Source organism: Dermacentor silvarum, chromosome 6 (genome assembly GCF_013339745.2).
Source record: "Dermacentor silvarum isolate Dsil-2018 chromosome 6, BIME_Dsil_1.4, whole genome shotgun sequence".
In the NCBI taxonomy this organism is placed as follows: domain Eukaryota; kingdom Metazoa; phylum Arthropoda; class Arachnida; order Ixodida; family Ixodidae; genus Dermacentor; species Dermacentor silvarum.
In genome coordinates this window covers 30,205,889-30,233,136 of record NC_051159.1, presented here as the reverse complement: position 1 = coordinate 30,233,136, position 27,248 = coordinate 30,205,889, and the positions used below count along the sequence as shown (strand labels likewise).

The 27,248-nt window shown below is 43.5% G+C and overlaps 1 protein-coding gene across 1 annotated transcript in view; it reads right to left on the bottom strand.

Annotated features, from left to right (window-relative positions):
* LOC119455370 (origin recognition complex subunit 2-like) overlaps nt 1-27,248 on the bottom strand; it is a 38,978-nt gene that overhangs the window by 9,458 nt on the left and 2,272 nt on the right. Inside the window, exons 5-10 of the mRNA XM_037716760.2 lie at nt 22,626-22,720; nt 20,896-21,104; nt 16,100-16,232; nt 7,669-7,768; nt 3,649-3,792; nt 984-1,199 (exon numbers count right to left, since the gene is read on the bottom strand). Of these exons, the coding sequence (XP_037572688.1) occupies nt 984-1,199; nt 3,649-3,792; nt 7,669-7,768; nt 16,100-16,232; nt 20,896-21,104; nt 22,626-22,720 (897 nt within the window). The remainder of the gene's footprint in view (nt 1-983; nt 1,200-3,648; nt 3,793-7,668; nt 7,769-16,099; nt 16,233-20,895; nt 21,105-22,625; nt 22,721-27,248) is intronic.

Below are 27,248 nucleotides of genomic sequence, written 5' to 3'. Positions count from 1 at the left end.
AAGGCGATCGTATCGCTGAAATGAATCATCGCAAAATACATCCTGCTTCGGTGCACTGAAACCCTTGTGCGTTGCTTTGCCGGCAAAAATCCTCTCCTTTTTGCCAAAAGCCAGTCCCGCATGCAAGTTTCGGATTCTCCGAATGCCCGTGATGAGGCCCGATTTCCGTCCGTCTCCACACACATGATCACTTTCCTTCTAAATGCGGCATCATGATCAACTCGGCACTTTATAGCGATAGAGCAGATGCAGAAAACGAGAAGACTAATGCCTAAGCATGTGTACTGCAGCACATGGAGCAAGCTACGGCAGCTAGGCTAGAGTGTAGCTAAGCTCGAAGCGTGTGCGACCCGGTCATTCTGAAATGCCGACAGCTATATGGTAACGCAGACTTAGGGTCGTACTCGATTGTAACGCGCACGCAATTTCTGGACCTCTTTTATTGGAAAAAAAAAAGTGCGCGTTAGATTCGAGTAAATACGGTATTTAAATATAGCTGTTTTGAAATAAAAGCACGGTTCCTTTGGAGACATGCCTTGAGTGGTGGTGGGTGGTACGAGGTACTAAGTTGCTAATTAACAAAAATCCAATAATTAACTTTTGCACTTCTAATTGCTGCGGGCTCATCGTAATAAGGAAATGAAGCGTGCTTTGCTTACGAGCCACACAAACTTTAGGATTTGAAAAAATGTGATTACCTGCGGAATTGTGCCACTACAAAATTTGGCTATCAAAGTGCACATAGTTGCGCCCTTTAGAGCAACGTTCTGCTTACAACAACCAGCAGCAGGCTGCCAGTGCACTGTGACAGAGTGGAGGAGCCACAACGCGCTGGCTGCTGGGTGATGCAAGCAGAATATTGCCTCAAAAGGCACGCATGCTACAGCCTGCCAGTTTTGGTTTCAGTCATTGATACATGGAATGCCTAATTTATGCAAAACTCAGTACATGTCCAGTTGGTGAATGTCAACATACCTGCATACATGGTGACTCTGCGTTGTCAAGCTGATGTCGTGCAATGAGGAGGAATATCTTGCGCGCATTTGGAGTCAAACTGCAGAAGACGTGCTTCAGCGAACTGAGTGCGTTGGAGGCGGAGCTCTTGAGGGGTTCCAAGCTGGATTCCAGTACATAAGGTTCAAATGTCGTGGCATTAATCCATACGAAACGGAACCTCCGTGAAGTCTCCTGATTCCACACTGCGCAAGACATGACATGTCACTCAGGCCATCAACACAAATGTTTGGTGCCTTGAGTTGGGCACATAAAAAAGAATGGTTGGGAAAATGAAAGAGTGGTCAATGTGCGCATTCATTAAATTTCAGTACATATCTGGAATACTTGGGTAATACAAAGTACTGATCCATACAGGACATGGCATCCAAATTCTGAATAAGACCAAAATAACATAGCAACATAGCCATAAACATGTGAGGCATCATCATGCAAGGCCAAACAAAATGAAGTATGTGATCAGGATATTTCACACCCTGTAAGCAATACATTTTGGCTGACTATTCCGTCTTTTTAGCTGAATGGGCCTCAAGTGCATATTGGCAAACTCATTTCTTTTTGCAGAAGGACTTGTTGTTGGGCAAGTTGGTGTTTGCTTAACGACATATTGTAGTGCAAAGGCACAATATGTCGTTAATCATTTCTTTTTCTTTAACCTTTTCATACAAAGAACAAGTTGCACTTGTGAAGGTTTTTTCTCCATGGACGAGTCTCATTCGTCCAGAAATTTCCTTTTATCTACAGAGTGCCACAGATGAGTGCAGGCGATTTATTATTTTCATGTGAATGCTGTGTTATAAATGGTGCCAGCTTCCCAGAAAGATTTTTTGTGGGTGCGGTTGGCGAAGACGTAGCAGAAGTCTAACTCCCCTAGGCTTTAAGAATGGCAGCAAGGAGTAAATGACAGCCACCTTTTTTAATGCCACGATGGTGCTGTTGTGGGACATTTCTTTGACCTCAAGTAAATACAGTAAACCTCATTATAACGAAGCTGAACGGTGAGCCAGAATTAATTCGTAACATACACCACTTCGTTACATCCATCACTGCAAGTTGTACACTATCAATCTCTACGTGTATTTCAAGGGGAATTTCACTTACTTCGTTGTATCCGCTATTTCATTATATTCCATTTCGTTAGAATGAGGTTGACTGTACAGTAGAACCTTGTGGATACAATCCCGTTACCTACTGTATGCAGGCGCCGACGTTCGCGATCAAGAACACAAAAGATGAACTAATGGAGTTACGCTTATTGATGCGAAAGCGTCAAATGGCCCATTGAGTGAAAGAGGATCTGTCAGCTATAGCAACGAAACGGCACCTAAACTTGCACTGCCATTAGCTGCGACGCCGCGATAATGCACCAGGGGAGAGGGCATTGCCACGACGCACGTCACCCTGGCTCTCGCTCTCGGCACAAGCACTCCTTGACACAGCAGAGCCAATGCCTCCTAGATAGGCATTGGCAGAGCGAGCGAAAGGGAACACTTGCTAGTACTATAAATTGCACAGAAACCATCAACAATGATTGTCAATGAAAGCAAATAGCCAAACTCTTCTTGAAAGCTATTCGCTTTTTTTCGAAGAAATTAGGTCTTGTGTTGTTGTAGTGAATATATTTAGGTAGCGTTCACTGTTTCATTGCATAATTCTATATAGAACAGAGCCGTTAATCAGTACATCTGTAGCGATAATAGTACACATGGACAGCATGTGCGTCTCAGAGACCTATAATGTAGCCGGTGTTCGGCGGTGAACATGTGCCGCAACTTGGTTGCATGCGCATGCATGCGCCCTTTGCATTGGCGCCTTTGTATCTGCAGTGAAAGTCCAACCTCCGGCTACTAACCACCGGCCATGAAAATGGGCAAAAAGAGCCCAAAGAAAGCTATTCACTTTAAAAACCGTGTTATGCAAGTTATTTTTTGGCATTTACATATGCTAGTTTTGGCCACAGCAGTAGCATTGAGAACCACCTATAGAAGCACAAGAAGAACTGCACACCCGAGGTATGTTACAAGAGTCACTGCTCTACCCCAACAGCTCAAAGCAGGCAACGTAGAGTGCACTTATGAGAAAATTTATTTACAGCTCATAACGACTTTAGCAATGTACAGCTAGAGAAAATCTTCAACAGCGAAAGGAACCTCTTGATGGCAATTTCTTGCCAGTTTCAGCAATGGCAACAGCCAATCAGGTAATTTATATTTATGCTCAATGTTTTCCTTGTAACTTACAAGTGTGAATCTATAGTGTGTCAGTCAGGAAAATTGCTCCCTCTGTACTTTATACATTACACCTACATAGATTAGGTGAGCACTCTTTCAGAACTTCAAAGGAGAACAATGATTGGCAATGAATATTGCTAATCATCACCAAGAAAAAAAGAAAGCACAGAATTCTGACTCTGAAGCCAAGAAAAGGAACGTGGTCAACTTGCATGCCAAAGGCATATATAGCATTAACACAAAGCAAGATAATAAAAATAAATGAAAAGAAAGAAGTGACTTGCAGAAAACTGTGAAAGCCATAACAGTTACCACTTCAAATACACGCAATAAGAGAAACCACTCGTACAACAAATGCAGAATTATTCAAAAATCAATTCGAAATAATGAAAGTGATCCTTACATAAAGCAGCGTTGATGTGGTCCAGTGAAGCAATTATGTGAATGTGGCAAGCTGTTGAGAGTGTGCAGAGTATTTCTTGAGCTTTTGCGCTCCTCAAGCCCAAACCATCAATGTTGTTGACCAGAATGAAAAGGTCGTCTGCATCTGAAGAAAGAAACGGCATAAAACATTACATGCTGCAGTGGCCATGAAACTCGGGCTAGTTGAACAAACAGCGCTACATCAGGCAAGAGCTAAACATGGCATTTGTGAGTGCACCTTACTTGGGCATCGTCTGATTTAGTGCTGTTTGTCTAATACAGTTAAACCTGGATATAACGAAATTGACAAATTCCCGAAAAACTTTCTTATAAAGAGGATTTCATTATATGCAGGTTCGGCACGAAAATTAGAAAAAGAAACGCTTACCGTATGTACTATCGCTCAAGATTTACTCCCAATACACTAAAGCTGCGATGAACAAAAAAGTCCCAGTTTCGCCCGTAAGGCGAAGCATCGATTGCGACAGCAAATTAGCAGAGCAGCTATACGAAGTATAGTACACTCAAACCTCGTTAATACATACCCGCTTAATGCATAATTGCGGTTTAAACGTAGCCTGCGAAGATTCCCCCACCCAGCCCCCATTGAACCCATTGTATTGGCTGACCGCTTAAGCTGTACTCGCTCATTGCCCACAACGGTTAGTGAGTACTATTTTTCTTGTTCTACATGCACAGGCACAAAATCGGCAAAACCTCATGTGCGCAGACGTTCGATTCTCGAGTTGCGACGCCCGGACGACAGTCGCCAACAATAGTGAACTTACAACACGGCCACCATGACGTATTTCGTGCTCGTACAGCTGTTGCCAATTGCCGCGCACAAAAGCATGACCTTCAAGATAACTTCCCGGTAATGCGAAAAGCTGCCGGTAGGGGGTGCGAATTCGCTGTCACCGTCGGAGTAGTAACCGTGCAGAAGCACATTTTATTGTGAATCCCATTTGTGCCGTCACCGTGGACGCCGCTTTGAGGTTCCGTCTAAAGTCCAAACATGGCAACATCGTCGCCGCGCGCTGTACGCTGTGCGTGTGAGTGAAAGCTTGCGGGGGTCACTCAATTTCTTGCGCGCGAGGAAGGGGGGGGGGGGGGGGTGAAGCGCGCTTCCACGCTAGGCACGGCGGGGGAGGCAAGAAAGGGAGGCGTTTACTTCGGTGGCGGCCACCGTACCTTGAAAGCGATCTGCGATGTGGAAAAAGTGTGCGCCCGCGCGGGCTTATCTTCAAAGCGAACTGCAGACAAGGTCAATACCTTGCGTTTCTTCATCGAAGCACTCATCCTTGGAATGTCACACCAGGTACTGGAAGCGTGGACGCGTGTCGTTTCGCACAAGCGCGAGTCGATCGTTGGAAACAAAGAGCGAGCGACATGATGGCGTTGTAGTAGGGAGCCTACATGCAAGCGCTGTTTTAGGATGGTGACAACCTTTGTAAGGGCACTTGCCGCCGCCAGCTAAATTGGCGGGTAAAATTTTCTGTCAAATATAGCATCTGAGAATCAAAATGGCAAAAACACCAGCTGACAGACCACGTTTCCCGCAACCATTGGTGCCGTGAAACTAATTAAATTTTTCAAATAAACTTTGGCCTCAGCAGCCAGAGACCCATAGCGTGTCTGAGAGCAGTGCATGGCACGTCTACGTTTTAGTTAAACAGGCTTGTAAGCACAATTTTTATTACAGACCACTTCGAAAAACACCCTTTGTATATTGTGTACAAGTGGAAGGCAATGACAACGTTTAATGCAGTACACATTCTCGGCAGTGAGAAAATACTACCCTGAGCACGCCACAGTGCCTTATAACTTGTTGCTTTGTATGCTATGGGAAAAAAAAAATAAGTTTGATGTGTTAAAATAAAAGGAAAAGGCAACTAGTATATTAAAGATGTATGCAGGTTTCGTGTGCGCATTGGTGCAAAACTAAATTAAAGAAATTTAATAGATCGCGTGCCAAAATGGGTAGATCAGAGCGTGACAGAAAGAAGGCAGGAATGCGCCGTGACTTCTAGCGAAATTGGGAATCAATATGGCTACTCACCGAATTTGGCGGTAAATAGTGCTCAAAATATTGGAGTTGTCACCACCCTAAAACAGCGTGTAGGCCTCCCTACGTCGTAGCGTCGTATATTGTCAGCCTAGTGTCAGGTTAGTGAAGTGAAGCGCAGTAACCAAAGAGTGGCGCTGCCAGCGCAGCGTTGAAAAAAAAAAGTTTTTCTTTTTTTCTTTTTTCACCCTTCGTCAACATCAACAGGAAAAGGAGAGTGCCGGCTGGGCGGGCTAGGCCAGCTGCAGCAAGTGGCCGTGATCAGGTTTGAATGAAGGGAGGGGGAAAGGTCACGCCCGCGGCGGGCGGCAAGATCGCCGGGTCGAGGGATGCAGGCCCGACTCGCGCACGCACGCACACGTACACTCGCTCTTGCCTCACAGTCGCCGTGAATTCGAGCGTGCCAAGCGCGCCGCCGCCGCTTCGCATTCCGTCGCGGCGGAGAAAGTGCTTCCGGTTGCTGCTCGCGCAATACTTACAAAATTTGGGGCAAAATTTCTAGGTTGTCGGCGGGGAAAATTCGTTATTTCGAGGAGGTCTCCTGCTGCCAGTTCGTTACGTAGAGGTCTCAAATACATGTGCTTCTATGGAGTAATGGCGGGGAATAGAAAAACTTCGTTATATCCAGAATTCGTTATATGGAGGTTCGTTATAAGCAGGTTTAACTGTATGAACAACAGAAAGATCAAGAACACCAATTGAACTACTGTTGGCCTCAGTGGCAAATCCACACCACACCAATGAATCTCTCTGTTTAACAGGAACTAATCTCAAAGGCCACGCTTTTGCCGACTACTTGCGCCGGAAGCGACTCCAGAGTCAGAAACACGTCATGGACGCCATGTTTTGGACACCACCTAAGCAACTGTCTGAAATTGCAATTATCCTTTTCAGTTGCAGTGTGCACAACCATGCACAGCAAGGTAGGGCATCAAAAGCAACTGCACTGACGAAAATAATGATATTTAAAACATACTGCATACATTTTGACACATTTCTCATTGGGCCTGCCCTGCAAGTTTGAATAGTACATGCAAATTGTTTTAATGAAACAAGTTGAAAGGTGGCTGGGTGTTTGCTCTCGGTGTCAATGCGTCGTCACGCAGAGGGCTCACTCTTTTCATCGTTTTTCACAATGCTTGACAGCAGCCACACCTTTCAAGTGGCTGACAAGTGCTTTCCAAGCATAAGCTCGACATGAAATAGTTGGATGTCCCCATATCCTGACATTATTTTAAGGAGTTCTCACATGGAGTCCACAGTCTGTAAACGTGACAAAACTCACTGAAGAAATGAAAATGCTTAATCCATTCTGCAGCTGTACACTTTTCACAAATCTGGAGATGCAAGAAAATTGGTGAAATAAATTTCTAATGAACAAAATTAATTAGTGCCTTAAAGGGTCACAGTGGGCTTGCACATACTGTTTTTAATCACACAAAAACACTGCCAGCCTTCTAGAGCAAACATCGAAAACTACAAATTATATATTTGCAGACAAGGCGTATAAACTCCTCGTGCTAGCAAAAATAGAAAATAAAATGTGTACTGCAGTCTTCAACAACACTGTAGTGTACAAAACATATGATAAAAAGTATGGCAATGTAAAAAGCCGGTCGTTTACATATCAAACATGGAACATGGTTTGCACATTCAAGGGAAAGTATAAGAACAGACAATACAACTCCTTTAAATAATGATCCTGACAGCTAGAACAAATTGATCCTACTTTTTTTTTTCTTTTTTCGATAGGTTATACATCTACATATAATGCTGATCAGCTAAGTCACGAAATGTTCAGTTTCCTTAGAACATTGTTAAAAAGGCCTGCAAAGTATCTATAAAGCTTCGTTAAAAATGTTTTCTTTTTTAATTTATTTTGCTGCTTGTCAGCCTTGTATCCCCATACAGGAAAACAATCCAGAAATGGTTTACCATTTTTTGAGAAATGTTCAACTATGTGATCCACCGATGTTGATCCAAGAAATGATGCTCCATCACTACTCGGGATACACTGGAGGATGCTCTGAAGAATCTAGACGCAGAAACATACACTAAGACAGCTGAATAACATGCTCTAATTTTTTTTAATCATCTGTGAAAAAATCCTGACGCCAGTTTCTGCTCTCAATTGCTTTCGGGCATGGCAAAGTGAACAGCCCAAAGATAGAGAACGAAGTACTTGTATGAAATGCTGCGCATAATCATCCTTATAATAACAGGTCAGTTATATCACGCACAATCATTGTGTTCAACAGTCTTGAGCCTGACATCACAACAATCGAAGTGTAATACCTGTACATGCTTTGAGCAAAGTCTAAAATGTTGACTTTTCTTTCTTTATAGTGATTTGTTTGATGTCTTACCATTGCAAGTATAGTTGAATTCGTATGTTAATTTCACTATAGTATGGTAATTTGCTTTGCACTGCTCTACATTTACTTCCACCTTTTGTATTTATTTACTCGTGAACTATGTTAATTTTTCATGTTTTGATGATGTATAGTGCATTGTTTGTTAATCAGTGCCTATTTACTATATAATTTTGATATTCTTCCAGTGCACAAATAGAGTAAAAGCTCGATGATACGATCACGGCTAATACGAATTTCCAGATGATACGAATTTTTCTGTGGTCCCGGCCGAGCCCCATTACTTTGCAACGTGCTAGAGAACGGTTGTTACGAATCGATTTTCGGCCTGCGTCGGTTGATACGAATAAACGCCGCCCCACTGACTGGCCGCGAAAGAGAACAGCGCGCAGTCACGCGCTTTCTCCCGTTATCTTTTGGTGCGGAGGCGCGGACGCGGCACCGGACAGCGCGGACTCCGCGACTGGGCGCGAAGAGTTTGAAGCGGTGGCGCTTTTGTACTTTTCCTCCTTTTCGGCGGCCGCCCATCGGACGGAGTGGCTGCTGTGCTTCGGGCCGCGTTCTTTGTGTTTGCGCCATTTTACCTAGTCGCAGCGAGCTATGTCTACCGAGATAGGATTGTCTACCGAGATAGGATTGTCTACCGAGGTAGAAGGACATTAGAGACTTTTTCTTCAAGAAATAAATGCTTTTTAGGTACATGCGCCTGAGTGAGTTCACCTCTGACTCTTTAATTTAGCTACAGTCGAATCTCGTTAATTCGAACATGCATATTTCGAACATACCGCGCACCGACAATGCTCTTAGCAGCGCGCCAAATCACGTGGCGGTGCCTCCGACCGGCAGTGCTCCGACACCGCCATAGAGCAAAAGCTCAGGAGAGACCCCTCAATGCCGCGCGCGAAGGAACGGGGAAAAAAAAAATAAAAAAGAACCCGCGGCGGAAATTTCACCCTCTCTCAAATTGCAAGGTCGCCGTTTCTGCATCGCACCGGTACAAGCGTGTACGTGCCGACTAGAGTGTTCTAGGCAACCGCATTCTAGCACACACTAGTGCCGACGTCTCAGCCACACGGATAAAATGGCAGTGAACCCTTCTCCTCTATTTTCTAGTCACATGTTGACCTTGCACGCTGCGGCAGCAACACAGAGGGAAGCAGCGGCGAAGGCACAGTCGGGCCAACGAAACTGCTCACGCCCGCAAACGCTCGCTTCCCGATAACGGCAGAAAACGAAACTTCAGGGAGTGGCTAAAATAAGCTGGCGCCAGCACGGCGGCGGGCGCGCACGGAGATGTGCGCATGGAGTCGAAGGTGAGAGAGCTACGAGGGAGTTGAGAGGGAGGGCGAGGGGAGCCACCGAAGCGGCGGAGTTGACGCGGCCAAATCCGCTTCCCTGCCGCCCTCCTCCCTCACCTTCGACAGTCTCCGCGCGCACCCGTGTGCCGGCGCCGCCCGCTCCCTGAAGCTTCGTTGTCTGCCGTTATGGGGAAGCGACCGTTAGCCGGCGTGGGCAGTTTCGTGGCCCGCGCTTGCTATGCGCTTGCGCGCCGCGATATTTCACGGCTCGCACCGTTCGTGCATCGTGCTATGGTGCACGAATACTTCAAAAATACGTCCTTTTAATTCGAACAAATTTTCGGGCCCCTTCGAGTTCGAATTATCGAGATTCGACTGTAGTTTTAATTGTGTTTCGATGATACAATTTCGGCTAATACGAATATTTTTCGTGACCCCGTGAGATTCGTATCATCGAGCTTTCACTGTACATATTTTGTAACTTTATTGTTTCAAAGTTTAAAATATTGCAGACACTTTGTATTTATTTATTTTTTAAATGTGTTCTCTTTCAAGGCCACTGTGTGTGACCTCAGTGTTTTGTTATCCTTTTTAGTGTTTATTTGTATGACAGATAATTCTTCCCCCCTCCCCTATGAAATAACCTCACCTAAAGGCTTTTAGGAGCAGTATTGAATAAGCAAGTAAAGATATAAATAAGCAAAAAAAATGCCATCTCAGTAGGACAATCACCCCTGCGTGAACATCCTTGTATCACACACATCTGTAGTACTACCCAACCTCTTGATTTCCTGTATAGGAAATGAGACTAGCCCCATTGCTTGCACCAACATTTATTAGAACTAAAACCAACCAATAAGAAATTTTGTTCTGGATTTTAGCACATCAAATCTGCTTATGTTATATGCTCCCTCCCCAGCTCCGTGTCCAAAAGCACAATGTGCGAGTGTGTGAAAGTATTTCAACTTTTTCCAACTTTCTTTCTTTCTTTGCTACAGAAAGAGGAACAAGAGCTAAAGGCCATGTGGCCTGACAGAGGCTCTTGCTTCTAAGCACGTCCGGCAAATATATTCAAAGCAAAATACAACACAAAAAAAAGAATGAGTACAATGTAGAAAATACAAATAAACAAGATAGATTTGTACAATTATTACATGAATATACATTCTATGCTTGAAAAAAAATTATTGGTATGTTCTTTCACTTTTACAGTGCAGATAGAAACATACATTCACAGAGCATAACAAAATGTTAGTGCAATAGCATTTTATTTATAATGAGTTTAAGAATGTAAGAGATAGGTTTTATACATTCTTTAAAATGAGGTGCATAGGAAATCAATTTTTTTTTCAACAATGTTTAGTAGCTTAGGTATTTGATAGTTTAGATCCTGCCGTCCATAGTTTGTGCGCGTGAATGGTGTTGTTCTGATTTGATTGCGTAATGGGTATCGATGAGGAGAAATGGGTGGGCTGACAACATGTAGTCTGTGTTTTTTTATATGTAAGAGTAATCTATAATAGAAAACTTGATTTGTTCGGATCAATGAATGTTTGTTAAAAAGGTTGTGTGTGGGTAAGTTTCGCAGCCTGCCATGGTAGTTTTCAAAAATACGGACTACTCGTTTTTGCAAGTTTACTAACTTCTCATAGTTTTTTGCTGTCGTTGTTCCCCATATCAAGGCACAATAAGTTAGCTTCGAGTAAAAAAGGGCATAAAAAATTGCTTTCTTTAGCCATAATGGTACTAGATCACCAATTTTGTACATACAGCCTACTACTTTACTAAGGTCATTGCTCAACTTGTTGACATGAATATCCCAAGCGAGGTTCTCCTGAAACCATACCCCCCAAAATTTTTGCGATGTTACTTGTTCAATCCTCTTTGCTTGAAATAGAACATTAATATTAGTGGGCAATGGTTTATTTATTGGTTTAAATATGATATATTTAGTTTTGTGGACATTCAATTGAAGTTTGTTTATGTACAGTTCAAGTAATCATTCATTTCTTTTTCTATGCATTGCAGGGAAGAATTTGCAAAGAAAAGATCAGTATCATCCGCGTACATTATGACGTTAGGTGAGGAAGAAATGCATGAAAGGTCATTAATATAAAGGTTAAATAATACAAGACCAAGTATGAATCCCTGCGGCACGCCAGTCTGTATTTTGAGAAGCGAGGAAGTCGCCTGATTGAATGAAACACACTGGTAACGATCCGTTAAGTAACTCCTCACCAGATCTAATGCCGTACCACGTATACCGTAATCATAAAGTTTGGATAGAAGCATAGCATGATCCACACTGTCAAACGCCTTACGCAGGTCCAGAAATAAACCTACCGTGCATAAACGTTTTTCAATATTTTGCAGTATTTGATGTTTTATGTTAAAAAGCGCATCCTCACATGATTTTTTTGAAATCCATATTGGGCCGTACTGATAATGCCATATTTTCTTAAGAAACCCTCCAGTCGTGAATTTAGAACAGTACCAAAAAGTTTAGACAGAAGAGGTAGTATCGATATAGGACGGAAATTGTTTACGCTATGGGTCAGCGCCACCTTTATGAATCGGGCAAACTCTGGCTATTTTAAGTTTGCTAGGGAAAATTCCGGATTCAAACATTTTATTGATAATGTGAGCTAAGACATTAGAGATGATGTCAGACACATATTTTATAGGGGATGCCATGATACCGTCAACACCTGCAGCAGTGTTGCATTTAAAGTTAGTGATCACGCTTTAAACTTCGCCTGGTGTTACCGGTAATAACATTAAAGAGTTCGGTACGGTCTGTTTCGTAACCGTATGTCCCATCACTTCTGCATCTTCTGCAGAAATATTGGTACAGCATTGAACAAAGTGAGTATTTAGGGCAGTGACTTGACTGCTTCATCATCTGCAAGAGTTCCGTTTACAGAAGGCATTTGTAGGTCTTGAGGGCTAGCCTTTCCTCCAGATAGCTTCTTAATTTCCAGCCAAACTTTTCTTGAATTCGTATAGATACGTGAGAATACCTTCTCATAATATTTTTCTTTTGCCTTTTTTATATCTGAATTTACTTGGTTTCGAATTTACTTGGAACTTCCTGTCCATAGAACACCATGTAGTATTTAGAACCTCAATATAAGGAAGTGTGTTTATACACAATTTCAATATAACGAAATTTCATTGCCACTGCGAAGGAATACCGAGAGAATAAATAGAAACTTCCACGGACGCAGATGGCCAAATGAGTGAAGTGGCTGCTGGCAAACACATCTTTCAAATCGCGCGCCGCACGATAAGAGGGACTGCCGAAGTGGAGCAGCGTCATGTTCCGTATAAAGTCCACGTGCGATGAGATCCTATCGTGCCTCACGAACTATGTGCTCGCTCGCAATAGCGCGATCAAGTGCGCGCGAGGGGGTGGGGTGGTGGGGGTAGTGTGGGGTAAGTTGGTGCGCATCTCAATTTTCGGCTCCTTTTCGTGTAAGAAATATAGATTGGCGACTATATTTATGCGCATAAAAGGTCGAATTTCAATGCAATGGGAGTTTGATATAAAGAAGCAAATTGACGATTTTACCGACTTCGTTATATCGAGGTTTAACTGCATGTGGAAATTTTTACCACTTTATTCTGCGGTAAAAAGACGGGGAAAGGAATGCTTTCTTGCAATCTTTCCGGTTTTTTTTTTTTCGCTCCTGGGCCCTTGCATCTCTAGGTATAACAGATATCAGCTTCTAGGGCTCGCCAGGTAGGCAGCAGCCAGGGCCGTCATCTGGCCTTCATAATATAGGTGCCTCCTGTGATTGGAAGTCAAGCGTACTAGTTCGCTGCTATAGTTTAGTTTTCCTTAAACAAAACGCTAAACCCATGGAACTGATGCAATAAAAAAAAAAAAAAAAGAGCGCCACAATTTCTTTATTGTTATGTCGTGGCACCTGACATATGCCCTTTAAACAAAAGCCCCACTTGGTCACGATCAGTCGTTAGTGCGAAATGTCGAGTGCTTCCGGCTTCTGGTCGCCATTTTGATTTTGAATATGTGTGTTCAAGGCCTTAACTCAGCCTGAATAGGCTGAGTTAAGGCCTTGAACACACATATTCCGGCCGGTTGTAATCACTCCCTAGCATGGCCCGCCACCGAAGCAATGCCAGCGACGTGCTTAAAAGAGTACTAACAGGAAATTGTTCTCGTTTTATTGCTATACTGATAGTCGTTGACCCAGCAGCTGTGCTATGGAGCCTCAATTCACCGAGACCACCACAATTAATTAATTACATTACCGTTTCGTGTGACCATTTCAAAACACATGCCATACGTAGCCCGACTTCAGGCGTGAAAAAGGAGGCTCATCACATCATCGAAACCTGTAGTGGTGGCCTCGTGGTACCAGATGACATACGCACACACTATAGCCGTGCTGCAGAATGGTCAGTCCGCTCGCCGGCACAAGAGTGGAGAGCATGTCGTCCTGCGTTTTCAAGAAAAGCGCACAATTGGAAGTCGCAACTTGACAGATTTTGGTGACAACGTCAATCTAAAGCCTTCAAACAACCACACTGCATGGTAGGCTCTCAAGTTGTTTCCGATACCATGCGACTGCCACCTCTGCTTTTGGTGAGGTGTTGAGTCTCCTTTTTCCATGTCCAAAGCCACACTGTGCTTGACACACATGTTGGACGGGTCTTTAAAAAGGTGCTGTAATTAAATATTTATGGAGCATTTCAGAAATTGAGGCTCCGTACCATAATTATGGAGTCGACAGCTACCTAAAATGCCAGAAAAACTTAAACAAAATTTTAGAGTCAGTACTTAAGGTGCCTGTTGGATTCTTAGGATAAGATTAATAAAAATCGGGCCCCTCGGTTCCCTTTCTTCTCGTTCATTACAATGTTGTGAGTGATTGAGAGGCCGATGACAGTGGACCAGTGATGCTGCCGGCCGAAGTAGATGTTTGTTTTGAGTGCATCAGAGGACGAGGCCTTCGATGGTTACAAGTGAAGTGCAATAAATGTTACTTTTCTGCACCTAAGACAAACGTTGGTAGTATTTTTCTGCTAGAATTTGCAGCTCATAAAAATTTGTTAACAGATATGTAGTGCTGTGAAATGGCTAAGTACATTTCGAGATGAGTGTACAAGCATGCATAATTGCGTTTTGTTATGCCAACCAAGTTAAAATAGGTGTCTTTTACACGGGTGTGACTTGTAAACAATTTTTTTTTTTTCAAAACTTGTGAGAAGTGGGGGGTTTGACTTATAGAAAGGTGGGAGTTATAATCCAACAAACACAGTAAGCTGTTTTCAGTGGGTCACATTTCAGCTCTGCTTTCCAACAGCACATTAATAGTACTTGTGTTTTAAATGAGTATGGTTTCTTCTTGTGCATAATCATGTTGAAATGTTGGAATAATTTTTATGGCTTACAGGCACAAGAAAAAAATATACCGGACATGCAGGCTAAAGACAAGTGTATAAGAGAAATAATAGTACCCACGGTGATTAAACAGGCAATGAATATGTAGGTGTGCATTGATAATTACAGAACTTTGTTGATATGAACCCTTCTCGTACAATTTCCCGGCGTCAACGTTCGCGATTGACGCAAAAAAATTACCCTATACAGTTACACTTCTTTTTTACTGGTTAATACATTCCCAGAAAACACGACTTTTTGACCAATGTTCAATATATTGCCAAACTCCGATCATATATGTTTTCGGGCTGCTAGTTCCCACGTAAACAAGAAAAGATGCGAGTCATGCGTGTTCGAGAGCAGTAGGCGCCGACAAGAGCAGCATCCTCACACTACTTGCCTGCCCGTGTCCTGTTCCGGTACCAGCAAATTTCCTTATGGGTCGTTGCATGTTGCTATTCACAGCTATTTCTGCCAACCCATTGCGATAAGCATCTTCACCTATCTGTTTCACGGCGTGTGTAGCATAGGAAATGTACTGCGTGCTTTTGAATAGGTGATAACCCAAATGCCCCACTGCTCCCTGGTGCAGGTGGTGCGAAGTGAGCGTCATGTTTTGCTCTGACGGCATTGTGTTCCTGCTGTGCCCACCAACTCTATATCGTTTCTGTTTCACATTGCCATCTTAAACCGACAATGTGCGTCTCACGTGGCTCGATCCGCATGAGCTTGATGCAGTCAGCATCTCGTGCCACGACTCTCGCCATAACTTTCTCCCAAAATGCTCTGCCCGTAGAAGCTGCTGACCCAGGCCAACCTCAAGGAGCGCAAACGTAAGCTTGCTGAGGCTGCAAAACAACAATGTGCTTCTCGAGCCCCACCTGATCGGTGCACGTCAGCATCTCATGCTGCAACGATTCACACAATGCTTCACATTACGTAGATTTCAACTACAATTGAGTTGGCCAATTTTTTTCAATGACTTCGTATGGTACGTTCGCCCAGTCAGAACATTTTCCTTCCGTTTTTTTTTCCATAACTTACGATCAAGGTTCTACAGTGGTATCACTCAAGAAAATTAATTTTTAGAGCAGTCTGTGTGCTGATATGTTTCATGTGGAGTTTAGCTATACAAGCGTCAGGTTTTGTTGAAATTAACAATTTGAAAGAAGCTAATCAAGAGTCCTGTGTTTCTTTTCCTTGTGTGCTTGTCTGTCTGTGCTAAAAGAAACATCCCCACATGCATATAATCTAACTATGCACGGTGTGCTATGAAAGAGATCACTTACCTCTGTGTAGGATAGTGAAGGGTTGAATCCATTGACAGTGATGCTTGCAAAGTCGGTCAGCACAGCTTCCTTGAACCTTTGTAGAAGTTTCAGTTTTGATCCAGGCCCATGAAGCAGGATAGTGAAGCCCTCCCTAGAAGAAAGAAAAGCAGCACAGAAGTATGCAGTGACACGCGTATGGACAAGCTCCAGAGCATGACATCACGAAAGCAGAGCAGCGCTGTCACCACATTATTCAGGACAAAAAAATCCAGCTAGCTCTAATGGCGTGAACTGACACAAAAGGCAAGATTAATTGAAGGAGTACTGACACACCTTTTCAAAGTTCTACAAACTCCATCGCATGTAAAGGGATCACACTTAAACATGTATGACAGTTGGGAAACACTTATAAGACAAATTTTAATTTGACACTGAAGTTAGCCTAGAAATGCCAGATATGGCGCATTGACTTTTGTATGGTGCATTGACTTTTGTATCATGTTCATGATACAAAATTTGCTGATGTCGTGTAGCAATAAAGCTAGATATGATGACATTGCTCATAAAAAAATTGCATGAAGTGCTGAGAGTCTATCTGTTCGCTGTGCTGGTGTATGGCAGCTGCAGTGATATCAGGAATGGAGCTGGCCAACCTACCATGACACCATGATGCATGAACTACAGCTGGCTCGTAGAAACAAGTATTACAGTAAATTAGGATGCTCTGATGCTCGCATAAGGCAGGCATTACCAAGACATGACCAGTACGACCACTTAACAAAAGTATACAGTCATTGCGTTCTAACGGTACCAACTTAGAGATTAACAAAGAAGCTTGAGAAGAAGTTATAAGGACCACACAACTAGCGATGAAACAAAAAATGTGAGATGTAGCGTTAAAAAACAGGAAGACGGCAGTGTGGATTAGAGAGCAAATGGGGGCAGCTGGTATTCTGGAAGACATTAAGAGGAAGAAATGGAGCTGAGCAAGCCATGTAATGCACAGGGCAAATATCTGGTGGCCTATTAGAGTTACAGAATGGGTTCCAAGGAAAGGGAAGTGCAGTCAAGGACGGCAGAAAACTAGGCGATGTGAAGACAGGGGTAATTCGAGATTGCTGGGAGAGGCCTCTGTCCTGCAGTGGACATAAAAATAGACTGATGATGATGCTTGCCAGTTATTTTTCAAAGATTTAAGGGTTTGGACCTTCATTTGATGCAAAAGAAGTGACAAGGCGGAAATGTCAGGTTAACACACTTTAAGAATCGGCTGTTTATGCACATGCAGCTAGTCTACAGAAGAGGCGATGTAACTCAGTTTCATCTAGAAAATACACTTATTAAGACAAAATTACAGTATAGACCACTTATAACGTAACCGCTTATAGTGGAGGACCGGATATAGTGCGGTCTTTTCAGACTCCCGTTAATTTTCCCATAGAACCCCATGCATGTATACACGTATCGCTTATAGTGCAGTTGCGGGAAACGAAATACCGGTTACAGTGCGGCTGCCTGGGAGTACAGAAGTCAGCGGAGACGGCGAACGCTCCCCTTAAACGGGCGCCTCAAGGAGTGCTCGAGGAAGAAAGAGACGAAGTGGAGGAGAAGGGCACGTGGTGCAAACGAACAGCCAGTGAGGCTGAAACCAGAATCTTGAGTGCGAGTCGTGAAATATCACGGCGCGCATAGCGAGCGAGGGCCACGAAACTGCCAACGCCGGCCAACGTTCGCTTCACGATAACGGCAGTAAACGAAACTTCAGGGAGCGGGCGGCGCCGGCACAGCACGGCGAAGGGCGCACGTGGAGACCGTGGAATGTGAAGGAGGAGGGCGGCAGGGAAGCGGATTTCGCCTTGGCATCTCCGTCGCTTCGGTGGCTCCCCTCGCCCTCCCTCACTTTCGACTGTCACCGTGCACGCCTGCCGATGTGCAGGCGCCGCCGCTCCAGCCGGCCCGGCGCCAGCTCCCCGAAGTTTCGTTTTCTGCCGTTATCGGGAAGCAAGCGTTTGCCGGCGTGGGCAGTTTCGTTGGCCGGCCTGGGACAGCGCCGCTGCTTCCCTCTGCACCGTAGCTGCAGCGTGCAAGGTCAACACGTGGCTAGAAAGTACAGGAAGCATAAAGGAGAAAGAAGGGTTCACTGCCATTTTCTACGCGTGGCTACGGTAGCGTGGCTGAGACGTCGGCACATACACGCATGTTCCGGCGCAACGCAGAATCGGCGACCTTGCCATTTGAGAGAGGATGAAATTCCCGCCGCATTTTTTTTCTTCCTTTTCTTTGTTTTGTTCGCGTGCGGCATTGAGGGGTCTCTCCAAAGCTTTTACTCTATGGCGGTACCGGAGCAATGCCGGTCGGAGGCGCCGCCGCGTGATTTGGTTTGAATTAACGAGATTCGACTGCAAATTGAGTGCAAACGTTCTAGCCGCATTCCTCGACTGTCGCATACGCGTGCCGGCTCGGTGCACATGTTTTGCATATGTGCGGGCCTTGAAAATTGTTGCTTTGGTTATAGTGCGGTACCATTTATAGTGCGGATATTCGCAACTCCGGGGACTTACGTTATAAGCGGTCTACACTGTGCTTCGTATATGCCAATAACGATGATGACCTCAAACACAATATGAGATTTGGCTTCACAACAACTTCAACACAAGAAAATGCAGATTGAAAAGTCCAACACAATTACTCTATACAGCAGTTACCATAAAACGCAGTCAGTTTTAACTGTTGGAAGGTGTGGGAAACAGCACAAAAAATGTCAACAAAGACTAGAAAGACACGACGCGAGTGCTGTGTCAGGTCTTTTGTCTCTTTCAAGAACACCTTTCAAGATAATTTGGGATGGTTTACCGCAAATAACACACGGGACAAAGAAAGAGACAACACGAAGTGGTTTCAAGAAAAACTGACTAGCCTAACGTCAAATTTCTCGCAGTTTGTTTAACACATGGCCAGTAACCGCATTCCATGACGTTTTGTTGAATAAGCTCGACTCAGACTGAGTGAAGGAAACAAGACACTTATGAAAAAACACAAGAAAAAGCAGGAGACACGGGCGCACTAGACATTAAAAAAAAGAGAGAGAGAGAAGAAGCCAAGGGGGCGCTAGACATATTGCTACGGGGCAGAAATAGTCAAGGGACGGTGTATTTACACGTATTTACAAATCGCTGCAACGCTGGATACCCAAGATGGCTGCCCGAACTAGCTCTACTTGCCAAATCATCGTCTTTGTTCATGGACACATCATGCCCGACTGCTCCGTAACAATATGAAAGCACACAAGAAAAAACAGGAAGCTTGCACACACACACACACACACACACAATAAAACAGGACACAGGGGGCCACTAGACACATGAAAAGACACATAAGACAGGGAGGCACTAGTGGCCCACTTTCTTCTGCGTTTTTTCACACACGTTTTTTCACATGTGTCTTGTTTCATTCACTCATTCTGAGTTGCACTAATTCAAGAAAACGTCATGGAATGCCAGCTCATCTAAAGCACTCTCTTGTCAGCAACCGTATATAGTCGAAGACGAGCCTCAACAGGCCATAGGAGGACACTACAGCAAAACAAGCCACAGTGGCCGCATTCTGATGGGAGCCGAATGCAAAGAAGCCCTTGCACCGCGCAGTGCATGCACATTAAAAAACTCCAGGTAGTAAAATGCCGTAGACTTTCCTACGAAAATTACTAGAGGCACTGTGATTGTTCAGCTCCCATGACAATGACGGATAGAACATGAAATTGTCTAGTGCTCGTGGCTTCTGACGTTCTTGCAACTTTATTTATTACTATTACGCTTTATCTTCCTCAATTTTCAAGCAATCATATTTGTCTTAACACACGGAGGCGACAGGTCTCTGCACAAACGAATTATCCCTGCGCATTGTTGCATTTATAATGCAACACATTGCTGGAATTAATCAAATTGTCAAGTAACAAAATCGTTTGAAGCCAGAAGGACGAAGGTTAGGCAAATTATCCGTAATTGTCATGCTGGCTGACGCATAATAATACATTAGCACTACATTTAACTCTAGTAAATTTTGTAAGAACCTCAAAATTGTCAAAAAACAGCAAGTTTCAATAAAATATAAACACGAAGTTTACTCATTCATAACCCTGCACCAAAAAGAGACATCGTAGTTCTGTAAACTGCTTATATGTTAGAGCATCTCAAGAAGACCTATTTGATATACGAGTCAACAGCTGACAAGAAATTGTTACAATGTTTAGGAGGGTTTTGCAAAATTCCCACTCACTAATTAGTGGTGGATTAGAGAGCCACCTGTGACACATCATTTTTGTCTGCATTAGATATACAATTAGATGCAGTTTACAGTATTGTTATATAATTAATTACAGTCGAGTTTTTCTACAGTGAATGCTTCTACAACGAAATGACCTGTATAATAAAAGAATAGTTCTGTTCCTGTTTTGTTGTGAGATGTGCGGTGCACGACCTTTATAACGAAGTGACCTGTATAACGAATGATTTAAGAGGCCCCGAGCTCCTCGTTATACAGGCACTGCACGGAATTACTGAGTTTGAAAGCTGAAGACTTGGTGCACTGTTTGGGGGGGGGCGCCAATTTCGCAGTTTTCAACAATTTTTTTAAAAAGTGCCAGCCTGAATAAAAATCCGCTTGCTGCAGTCACTAGATTTTAACTTTTTCTTTTAAATACAGCAAGCCTCACTATATTGGGTGATGTGGATGCTAAGTAATGAGATTTCTCTGTTCTGATGCATTAAGACCGGAGCGCCCAAGCAAATGCGTCAAGAGAAAGAAAAGCTGCTTACCTTAAGAGTGCCAGCCAGTGTGCAAAGCAAGAGTGGTAATTCACAAGCAGCTTAGCCCGATGCTTGACGTGGAGGTCGTTCACCTTTTCCAATGTGCTGTTAATCTCATCTGGTGCCATTACAGGCCTGCCAAGCTTGGTTAGTGTGTGGTTGGAAGTCTTGAATCTTGAGTTACTTGTAAAATAACTGTTGTATTTGCCAAGGCCAATCTGGGTAGGATAGGTAATAACACAATTAATCAAGGCCTTTCCAAGCATACCTGCTTTGCTCATTAGGTATGTTAAAATATATTTAAATTTTCTAATCGGCTATCAATATTTCAAATAATCTGCCTTTGAGTGTTGAACACCAAATATTTATTTTCTATTAAAGCTCAAGAAAAGGTGACATGGAAGACATAGGGCAAAGGAAGTAGACTTTAATATGCGTACAGTAGAACCTCAATACAACGAACACAGAAATAACAAATTATCAGACATAATGAAGTATAAAATGTCTTTCGCCAATATCTGCATGTAACAAATATATGCATCTAGCAAACAGTATTAGACAAAATGAAAATATTTTATTGTTGAAGGCAGCTTTGTTATAACAAGGTTTGACTCTAGTACTTTTTGCAACCCAAGTTCAAGCAACTTCGGTTGCAAATGAGAAACAACGGAAAAGGCCCCCACGTCTTGCACCATCACATGACAGTGAGAATAAAAAAATGAGAAACAGACTAGGCACTGTGATAGAACATTGCACAACACTTAAGGAATGCAAGACATGGTGGCATTATCCAAGAGAACGAGACTTCGCTTTGTGTAAATTGAGGCGAAAAATGCACAGGCAGCAAGAAAAATGGGGACAGCTGTTATTAGCTATTTCGCATGGTTCCACATTAACCAGAGCACTTAAAGAACAAGCTACGCCTGCCTCAGCAGTAGAATCGTAATGGCTGAGTATACATGACCGTATTGCCCAAACACTTTTACTCCCAATTTGCTTCCGGGGAAATGGCATAAAATTATTTGCCTCTACCCCCCCCTCTCCCTTGTTTTCTTTACTACACAAAATTTTCACACATAACATATTCATTCAAAAAATATACTTATGATTTGTCCCTTGCATTCAACAAAATCATCATGCATGAAAACTTGTCGTGAGAAAGTTCTTTCCGATATATATATATATAGCAATTCCCATATGATATGGCTGAAGCAAATATTAAAAACTTTTGAATGTCGAATCTTCAAACTGAGTACACTGTGTGTCCGAGCTAATTTAGCAGAGCGTTAAAAAATAACTAAATAATTCATTAATTAAAAAAAGAATAAAAAGTATGGTGCAAGATATAATTATGAGACCTATGGTGTTCGATCATCAGAGGTCTGATGACCGAACACCGTAGGTCTTAGAATTGTATATTGCACCGTGATGTTTTTTTTTAGCAGCTAGGCTAGTGTTAGCTGGGACACCTTATTGATTGAATAATAAAGCAAATTTAATTTGCATAGGAAATCTCAAATATCTGCATACCGTACTCCTACTGTTTTAGCTTTGTTGTGAAGCCACTCACAAGATGTGATTATACTAAGCTGCTGCTATGCAAAACAAGCAAAAGCTGGTGTAATAAACGTGTAGAACAATATGACATATGGAAAGAGCAAGATACCCATGTGTTAGTCATTGGAAACAGTTATAGCAAATCGGCTTAGACAATAGAACAAACGGTGCACTGAGCTTGCCTTTTGAGATTCTTCATCCTCATCGTCCTCAGATGATCGTTCACTCTCCGAGTCACCAGAAGACGTTTCCTCTTCATCCTTCATCTTAGACAATTCTTTAAAGATATTCACAAGGAAAAAGAAGAAAGAAAAAAAAAGCAGACCCTTTTCATAATTGTAAAACTAGCTTCCCTGCGAGGCAGTTTGGGCAACTAATGGCAGCATAGTCATATATTTGCAAACAGCCTGTACAAGCACAGTTTGTTTGTATTGTTATATGGAAATAGTGTAGACGTGGGTCTTGTTCAAAAGACTATGCTCAAAAGATAAGCCCCAGCACGTGCAACTAGCATTTTGTCTTCAAACGAATGTTTCTGGTTCTGCTTTAGCTAATCTGCTTAACAATTTCTTCATTAACCAATTCACAAATAACGGAACACAAGACACAAGAATGCAAAAGCCCTGCACAAGCCCAAACCCCATATTTCTGTACCTAACAGATGATCAAGAGGTGGCATCTGTAATAATAAACCTTAACAGCAGTAGCATTTGTGATGTAGACAACCTGTGACTAGGCCCAATGAAGTACATAGTGCATGAGATAGCACGTCCATTCACACACATATTCAGTCTTATCCTCTTTGCTGGTGTATTTCTAAAAAAACATGCAGGTTGCAAAAGTGACCTTAATTTTTAAGGATCGTGACAAAAATGTGTTGAAGAACCACAGACCGATATCAATTTTGCTTGTCTTTTCCAAAGCAATAAAACTCTTATACATAAGATACAACTACATTTTTAAGCAGTGATTACTGCATAGTTTTCAGCATGGGTTTTATCAGCATTGTTCAACAAAAAGCACATTGCTAAAACAAGAAATAATCTAAAAAGATTTCACAGACCATAATTTAACATTGGCAGTATATGTAGTTTTATCGAAAGCTTTTGATTCCTTACAGCATGAAATACAACTTGATAAACTGACGTCATACGCTGTGCACTCGAGGCATCATAAGCAATACGTATCAGTAGGAGCATCTCCTTCAAATATTAAATCCATAGAAATGGGAGTACATCAGGGCAGCATCTTGGGGCCACTTTCATTTACTTCAATGACTTACACTCTTTTGCCTCAAATCCACATGTAACATTAATTTGCTATGCTGATGACGGTACTTTATTAACCACCGGTAAAACACCTGACAATATACAAAGGACATTGATGAAATCAATGCCGCTGTTATTAGAATGGACAAAATGCAATTCTTCACTTATTAATACCACAAAAACAAAAGCAATATTCATTGTGCCAAAGAATAAGGTTTACTGATGATTACAGTCGGTGATAACGTGATTGAAAAAGTTGTCGCAGTTTCACCTGAAAGGCGAAGCATCAATTGCGATAGCAAACTTGTAGAGAGCTATACGGAGTAATGATATTAGCTTTATCAGCTGTATAAACTTGGACATGCAGCAGCATCGGCAACACGCAGAACTGTTGTCGACGCCATCGGCGTTTTGTCCGCGTTCGCTCAAAATGCGTGCGGCGTTGGTGACTGTTGCCGGAGCCTCTGATATAAATAGGCACTGCGTGCCGCAGCTAAACGTCGCCTCCTTTCCTTCCCCCTCCCCCACGGCCTCTCGCTCGTCGGAAGAAGGCGCGTTTGCTCTACATACATGGTGATTGTGAAGGAGAACAGAGACGCCTACTTCTGCAGCCCTTAAGCGAGCACGGCGCAGAACGCGCGTTTGTTCTCCGCCGTGCGTTCACTCCCCGTGAAAGACGCGCCCCTCGCGCCCTTTCACTCGCACATACAGCGTTCGGCGCGCGGCGACGATTTCTTCTCCAAATGACGTCATACGGAACCTCACGGCGACGGCGACGGCAGAAATCTGCTTTTGAGTGTCCATATAATTGCTATCGCAATAATAAGTAGAATGCATAAAAGTCTTGGGCCTATATTTCTCAAGTACTTTATCTTGGTATGACCATATCCACAAAACTCATAAAAGATTGTGCAGAACCAAGGGTATACTAAACAAACACTATAGACATATCATGCCTCAACATATGCAACTAATAATATTCAACTGGTTAGCCCTTTCTCAGTTATCCTAACACACACCAGGTATGGAGCCAGAACCAAAAACGAATCTAAACCGACAAAAGAAGTTTATGAGAATAATTGCAAATGTCTGACATGATTTTCACATGCCGCAACTCTTTAAACAATTTAGGGTTATAAATTAAAGTTATTATTATAACTATCATTTACACCGATCTTACCACTCTATCACAAAAAATGGGGGCAGCTTCACACTAGTGGTGCGAAGTCGAAGCAAACAGCTAAGCTGGTGGCCCTTCCCCAGCTTTAACTTGGCTTTTCATTAGCTTTAACTTGATTCTCTATTAGCTTTAACTTGGTTCTCTGTTTGCTTTAACTTAGCCTTTTCATTAGCTTTAACTTGGCCTTTTCAAACTTTCTTGGGGAGGCGGGATTCAAACCCGGGTACCCACGGTTCGAAGGCGAGCGTTGTAACCACTAGGATTTACACCCACGCTTGCAGAACATGCATTTATGGGCACCATACGATTGCGTTGTACTGACGATTGTAACACAACTTGCTATGGGCGAGAGAAAGAGAAAATGATCGTTGTGTCCCTGGTACAAAACTCCGAATCGGTGCGAAGTCTTCGGAGTTGCTCTCGAGTGGCAGCGCAGTGCTTTTCGTGCCGCTCCTCTTCTTCGGACGACCCATGTGCATGACTCAAACTCACGAGGCAAAGTGTGTCTCCGCGCCTCAGCAACGTGGAGCTATATACTCTGGAGTGACGTCATTGCCTAGCTTCGCCCCTGTGCGGCTGTGGAGAGAAGCTAGGCAGAGCTACGGCGGAGGAGCGAGTGGCACTGCTGCGGAGGTTAGGCAAGGCGTTACTAGGTGGCACTGTGGCGGGAGCGGTGGCGGCACAGCTGGGGCAAGGAGGTAGCGCTCCTTTGCTAGGCGATGCCTGTGACGTCATCGCCAGGTGGAGGAGCATTTTCTGCGTACGCCACCGGATTACTTCCAGCTTTACTGTTACACAGATTCGCTGTTAAAAAGAACAATTCTGTTTACAGCGACATTTCACAATTAAGAGCAAATGGTTGCCATATACAGTACGCATCGCCCCAATATTTGGCACATGCTGTAGGAGCTGGGAGTCGTGGTCTCAGAGTCCGCCGTCAAACTGAGGGTTGCGCTATAGCCTACGCCACAAGTGCGTCTCGTAACGGGTAGCTGGTCTACACTACCGGGGCATCACACGGAGGCTTAGCAGGCCCACGCCGTCGTCCGAGCAGGCTTGACGAGGGTTGCTTCTTTCGTGATGAGTACAAGGCCGAGAGGTAGGGTAAATGGAACAGGCATTTTATTTACATAGGTAAGGCAAACATATTTACATGGGACATGGGGATACACGTACTGGCCGGAGTACGAAGCGTAGCACATCGTAGCATGTCAGGGCTACCACATCTGAGCAGACTGCATCGTTCTGGGAGAGCACACAGCTACATGTTAGAGCAGATGGGAGGGCACTGCCTACATCTCAGAGCAGGTGGGAGAGCACACTCGGTGAGCCGCAAAAGTCCGCTTAAAATGCACCTCGTCCTCCCTAGATCCCTAGGCCAGGGAAACCTGCGGGCACCCCTTCCTCCAACCGGAGTGTCGAAAGTCACCGAAGGTTCCTCCTTGAGAGCGAGGGTAACGCATAATCACAGCGATGCCTTTATTCCCCGAACACACTTGGAAAGGTAGCCTCGGGCACACACGGCTCACTGTCACAGAGAATGGAGGGCACGCTCGTAGATGGGAGGTGTCACGCTTGACCCAATCTGGCGAGTCTTGGCTCCTAGGATGGGCCAGCAATTGGTTGCTTCGTCTGTTGGACAGCTACGACGGCTAGCAGCGGCCATAACGAAACGGCGTAGAACGCCGAAGAGTATCTCGGTCGCATCGTCAAGGTCGGTGACGATGTGGCATCCAGCAACCATGTATTCGCCGAAACGTGTCTCGCCATGGTGTCGCCGCTGGTCTTTCACGTGGGACGTATTTACAGCTCCACGAGGCGATTCGTCGCAGGAAAGCAGAAGAGGGTTGAAGGTCGCTGCCCCCACTGGCTGTTTGTAACAATACCTACTCTTCATAACAGCTATGTGAAACAATCAATTGCTTTTACCGACTTATCTCATGATCTTGCACTTTATTAACTTGGTTTTTCATCATTTGTTGCTTTCACATATTTCATTCATGTCATGAATAATGAAATTATGCAAATGCACTTGTGCAAGCTGTCATTCGTCTTCTATACCTATGTGCGATGTGTGTGAAAATAACTTATTGTTGGAAGTGAATGCTTCATCTACGTCTGCCTAAACTGTCCCGTCTTTTGTGCACTAAAAGCTAAAATGAAATACCAACATGCCCAAACTTATGTTCTTTCAGTTTTACCCTTCCAACTTATTGTTTATTTGTTATTGTCAACTTATTCTTTATTTGTTATTTTTATTGTGTTTATCGTTTATTTGTTATTGTCAAACAAATTATTGTTTAACAATAATTTTGCCAACAAATTGCAGGTGTGTCAGAGTTGTCCAAAACAAAAAT